The sequence below is a fragment of the Astatotilapia calliptera genome, chromosome 13 (genome assembly GCF_900246225.1).
Source record: "Astatotilapia calliptera chromosome 13, fAstCal1.2, whole genome shotgun sequence".
Taxonomy (NCBI): domain Eukaryota; kingdom Metazoa; phylum Chordata; class Actinopteri; order Cichliformes; family Cichlidae; genus Astatotilapia; species Astatotilapia calliptera.
Genome location: NC_039314.1, coordinates 22,864,009 through 22,870,008, shown reverse-complemented (window position 1 = coordinate 22,870,008; position 6,000 = coordinate 22,864,009). Strand labels below are relative to the sequence as shown.

General features: G+C 38.6%; 1 protein-coding gene across 3 annotated transcripts in view; it reads right to left on the bottom strand.

Annotated features, from left to right (window-relative positions):
* Positions 1 to 582: 582 nt before the first annotated feature.
* The window catches only part of slc8a1b (solute carrier family 8 member 1b), a 146,392-nt gene continuing 140,974 nt past the window's right edge, over positions 583 to 6,000 (bottom strand). For all 3 annotated transcript variants that reach the window (XM_026189820.1, XM_026189821.1, XM_026189822.1), the window contains exons 10-11: positions 4,600 to 4,703; positions 583 to 4,302 (exon numbers count right to left, since the gene is read on the bottom strand). In XM_026189820.1, coding sequence (XP_026045605.1) covers positions 4,030 to 4,302; positions 4,600 to 4,703 — 377 coding nt within the window. In that variant the 3' untranslated portion in view covers positions 583 to 4,029. The remainder of the gene's footprint in view (positions 4,303 to 4,599; positions 4,704 to 6,000) is intronic.

The window sequence follows — 6,000 nt, the reverse complement described above, 5'->3', positions numbered from 1 at the left end:
TAAAATGCAGAATTTCAAACCAAAGCACGAAGCTGGACTCAAGCGTTATTGTGACTTGAGCTGGAACAAATTGCTTTACAGTCTTTGCAGGAAAGTTGCTAGTTGCAGATAGAAAAAAAAAAGTTCAACCAGAAAGTTAATATTTGATGATGTACAGCCAAGAAAAGTCTTTAGCTAAACAACAGCTAACAATGTTTAGTTTCCAGCCTTGTTTCAAACTCTGAACAGCTGTCATTAATCTGCCAATAAGGTTCATGTCAGACTAGCTCTTAAGCCAAAGTGAATACACCCAGAGAGACGGTGCAGCAACGCCAGTGCAGCAAAGCCAGTGCAGCAAAAGAGCTAAATTCCCATAAAAGAAAACTTTTAGCATTTAAAAAAAAAAATACAAGCCATAAATTTAATGCACGAAACTGCATTTTTGCAAGCATTTGATTCCTGCTCACGCTAGAGTTCACCTCAAAATATTAGGCAGCTGGCACATTTTAAGTAATTCCAACATGATTTAGCAATATCAAAGACAATACCTTACTGAAGGTACTCAAAAAGTGATGCATACAGCTTTAATATCGTTATTCCTTCTTTTTTTTTTAAAAGCAAGCTAGCATAATTTAGTTTTTTTTACAGTGTATAAACCCTCAGCTCGTGCCAGTGAAGAGACAAATACATACAAATTTAAATAAAAAGATTTGAGTTCTGTTAAAACAACATCAAGCCTTTTTTAATGCTTTTCAGATTACTAATCAAATATGAATTATATTTGGTGTTTTAAGAAAGATCCATTGGTTAGAAAACCCTTTACAGATTGGACTGCAAACATTAATATCTGATATAAAGTTTTCCCTTTGGCAAAACAGGGGTAAACTGCCACTCCAAGGCCTTCACTTAAGAACAGCTACTCTAATGATGAGCCACAGATTGTGCTGAGTTTGACAAATGCAAGTAATGCAATATCTCATTATACTGTAGCTATCAAACGACATATACACCAAATGTCTTTTCTTAGTAGTTTTCAAACTGTACAACAAACAAAACTGCAGCAACAAAGCCATTTTTCTGTAGCACTGTCTTCTCAAATTTTCATCCTAGTGTTGTTGTGTAATTAATAATTTTTTCAAAAGCTATATTCAGAGTATTTATATCGTTGCAATTATCTGGATTTGCCAAACTCATCCAATCTAAGCCAGCCCAGGTCTACTTTCTCAGGGGTTAAAATCTGCCTTTTACAAGAATCCTGCCAAGTTTAAAATGGATTACATCTAGTCCGGACTACTTACTTTTACAGATGACATTATAAATACAATTTATCATATACATCAAGTAAAAAACACATTAGAAGCAGAGGAATTCTGGACTTATGGACTTTTATTATGCCTACATATACTGTAAGTTACGTGTATGCTGAGATCTTTGTGAGTTTAGCTGAATGTTGCAATAGTTAACAGTCTGAAGTCTAAACTTCTCTGACAGTCGAGACAGGCTTTAAAATGTACATAATTCTGGGCCCTTGGTGTTCGAGGTTTTGGGATCGATTTGTTGTCTGTCTAATACTGAATTACAGAAAGCAGAAGATTTCCAGACATTTAGTGTTTTGGAATTTTAGTTTGTGAGTCTTACGATCTGGCAGTAAGTTTGGTCTGCACGCAGTAGACGTAGTGTTTCATATGCCCCGGTGTCCTTTTAAGCTACTAGCACACTATTAGGATGATAAATAAGTCCAAGTGGGCCTCTGTCACATCATGCACACAGACCAGGGGTAATAATTTAAGATCAGTTTACATTGTTAAACTAACAAAAGTATGCTACATATATAATAGAATAACAGAGACTGTTTGTGCCCATGTCACAAAGAGAGATTATACACTTTAAGAGTTAATTAGCTTTTAACCAGGGTGGACTACCATGGTAACCTGGCTACTGAGAATTAAAACACTGGGCTATATACTCCACAGCAGGAGGAGATTTGTGGGGACAAGTGTTGTAACTGTATCCCTGTTAGCTTTCTGTTATTGCCCTGAAACCGGTGTGAGCTTGTCAAACACAGGCTGTCTGAGATTAGATGTAACCTGTGTTACATATCCACATTTACCCCGTCCTCTACGCTGACGTCCGGCCCAACAAAAAATCATTTTCAGCTATCCCTTTATCTGATGGCTTTTGTGTTAAGACTGAAAACTGGCAGCTGAACTAATGTGTCAAGTTCAACAAGAATGAGTAAATCCCACAGATCACATTAAGGTTATTTGTTTGAAAGCAACTTACCTTTGAATAAAGAAATATGACAAAGCCAGATGGTAATTGCTTTCTTTAGGTTAAGGCCTTCGTCATCCAGACATATTATGAGTAAAATGTTTTTGACTAGTAGTGTTTTTTGGAATGAAAAGTTGAAGCCTTGTCTGAATGAGTACTTAGAAGCAGCAGGTTGCTTTTACAATATCTAGGAAATTCTTGATGCCTGGTGTGGTAACATAACAAAGACGTGCAGCTATTATCTCATGTAGCCCTGCGCTAGTTTGAAGCAAAGCTCTTTTAACTGAGAAGTCAATGTGTAAGGTTTACCAATATAAGCGCCTGTTAAATATTCCCCTTAACGACCAATCTATGTGAAACATTATAAATCAAGGGTCAGGGTTAGGGATTAGTGGTTATTACAAAGCCCTTGAAGATTTTGATTGGTCCAGCGACCAGCCAGGTTGGCGATGCACAGAGATAATGACTGAAGCTGTTAAGTAAACCAAGTGGCAGAAAATGAAGGAAAAGAAGGCCTATAATGGGTGCTAGCTAGAATTTTCAGGCTATTTAAAAGTTATGATTCAGAAATGATGGCGGCAATCCCACAGGTGGAACACCAGGTGGTTCCATAGTAAAATCAAAAATACCTAGATATTTATGCAGTGATAATAGTTTCTAACAGTTTTCGACGGTAGAGTGGCCATTTCGTCTTCTCAGACATGACCTTATTAAAGATAAAAGCACACTAACCACTTCTTGGTTCAAATTAGTCCTTAATTCATTTACATTTACAGTATAAAGCAACAGAAAGAGGGTCCGATCAGGAGCGCATGGCGTAACCGAGACATTCAGAAGGAAAACCGTGAAGCTGTAATGTACGATCAGCTCTTTATATTTACAATTCGAACCTCAGTGACGCTTAAAACATTTCATCTCACTGAATTTGCTCTCCTGCGAAAGTCATACTCGGCATTTCTACAGGCTGGGAGAGCGAGAGTCAAAAAGACCTCGAACACGAAAGCATATCTCGCCTCACGCAGTGAGAGCAAGACGAGAGGCGTTTTTTTTCACAGTACTTGACCATCTTCCCACAACACACAAGCAGGGACACCCACTGTTACACACCAGCACACACACAGTTAGTTGTCATGAAACAATTGTGGCAATGTATCCGGTTTCTTCTGATTATGTTTTCAGTATTGTCTGGTCATGCATGCACATACTGATAAAGTTATTCTTTCTTTGTCTGTCTCACTCCTGCCTGTTACAGTGTTTGGATACGATGCACTACACTGAAAGAGGGCTCCTGCTGAAACCACTCGTTCTCAATAGGAGCTTTTATGGTGCGTACCTCTGTTTTAACCTCAGTCCAAGTGTTTAAATTCATTGTAATTCTGTAAGGTCGAGCCAGTTGGGACACGTTTAATAAGATGACTTGATTGGTTTGCACTTTTAGAGTGAGACGCGAATATATATCTTTGATTTTTTTTCCTTTTCTCATTAAGCTTCCACCGTTCTGGATAATTTCGCTTCCTATTAATCTCATGTTTTTTGTTATCCTTCCATGCATCTGTACCTCTTTCCATTCTGTCTTTATCTGTTTAAATGTGCACTCCTTCATCTGTACATCCATCCATTCATCTATCATTAAATCTATTGCTGAAGGGGGGACTTATAGAACAACGAGACAGCCTTAATTCCTAAATCCAAATTCATCCATTCATCCACCTCCCCCTTGTTTTTTCCTCCATGTTTTCTTGCTTTGTCCCACCCTTCTCTTCAACATCTCCTATCATCTTAGAAGCCCTGGATGTGGCAGTAGGCTTCCAGTGAGGAGAAGAGGATGTAGAGGAGCCACAGGCTAACGAACAGCATGGTGGTAAGGGCCTTCGCAGTCCGGGGCCCACCCAGCTCTCCACCAATGTCTGGTCGCCGTCGGTACATCAGCATGGCGACACAGATAAAGGCAAAGATGGTGAAGAGTGTGACCGAGAAAGCCAGCGTGCCAGGATCTACCCTGAACTCCTCACCCCTGCTGTTGTGGTAGATGGCAGCAATGGACCACGCCACCTGTTGAACAGCAGCAAAACTGAATTTAATAACATGAGACGCGGTGAGCATGTACAACAAAGGAAACAAAAGCAAATATAGACTTTGCCAAAGGAGACAGATGGGTGTGACAGACCATACCACTTGTCAGTCACACACTCATTCATGCAGAATTAAAGAATAGGACTCATGCAGTAACCTATCATTTATACCAAGCACAACATAATAATTTATACTACAGCAAAATGACAAGCACTACTGCATTTTCTCTAAATAGCTATCAATCAATACATCTTTAATCAAATGTGCTGGACTTACCCCAATGCCCAGAAACACATTGACAGCATTGGAGCCTGTCACATTACCAATGGATGCATCTGCATACTGATCCTGGATAGCTGCTACCTTACTGGCAAATGTGTCTGGATGAAGAGAGAGAGAGAGAGAAAAAACAGAGTTGTCATTGGCCATAAAGTAACTGGTGATCGTTGTTACAATCTCTCATGTTCAAGTTAATGAGAAAGAAAAAAAAAAGATCAGATACATGTAACACTGATGTAGCGCTAATGAGTTAATACATTAGCTGATCGCAAGATAAAAAACACTCTTAATTCTGATGATGACTTATTAAAAACTTTGACTTTCCTATTCTTCTTCCGTCACCAAGAAATGAATGCAACCGTTTTTGTGGAGTGAAAGTGTAAAGCAATAAATAAAACAAAATGTTCCATTCAGTGTAAATTAAGTGTTACTGACTAAATGTCTAACACTGCAAACAGACTGACACGCCTAATCACAAAATCCCCCAACTGTGCCTGTTGCCTGTAACAGTTGCCTTTGTTATCATAGAGTATTTGAACTTTTTTTTTTTTTTTTATGTTATTTCCACTTTCAACCAGAATAACAACAATGGATATCTATGCCAAAGGTACAAGGAGGGGAGGCAAAAGATAGATGAGGAGAGGAAAGAGGAGATATAAGTTGGATTACACTTTTATCGTCATGGACAAGGTAAGATTTCTGCACAAAAAGATGGATGACTTTGTAGCTCTTCTAAGGAGTCGGTTTGACTTCCATCAGTGTATGGTTCTGCGTTTCACAGCAACACAGAATTAATCAAGATCCCATTGCTCCCACTGACAAACAGGAATAATCTAAGAGTGGTAAGAAAAGAAGGTTTAAAATACAAACGATGAAACACTGGTCACACTGCAGTGAAGATATTGGTCTGTTAGAATCAATGTTTCTCCAACAAACAGCCATGCTGATGCTGGAAAACCCAGTAAGACTGTTACTGGAAGATTTGAATTATGCATCGTGCATTCTACGACTTTCACATGACTGAGCAGCTGTAATGGGATAATTTCCCGCTGTGAATTAGGAAAATTATTCAGGATCTGGTAAATTTGCAGTGATTTCTGTGTTACACAAGACTGCATGGACAGATAAGGACACTTTTCATGCATGCATAATGTATATAGCTATTAATACAGACCACATACAGAGCACTATATAAATCTTGTTTTCTATTTTTAGACAGGCAACCTTAAATTAGGAGCCACAATCTTTAATCCAATTGCAGTGTTTCTTCTACAGCAGCCAGCATATGCACGATTTGCTCCGAGATCAAGAATTTACAAAGTTGAATTGCAGTTAGGGGGAACAAACAGATTTTGGCCTGGTGACTAAGAAGCAATGTGCTGCGTAGTCCTAAAAATT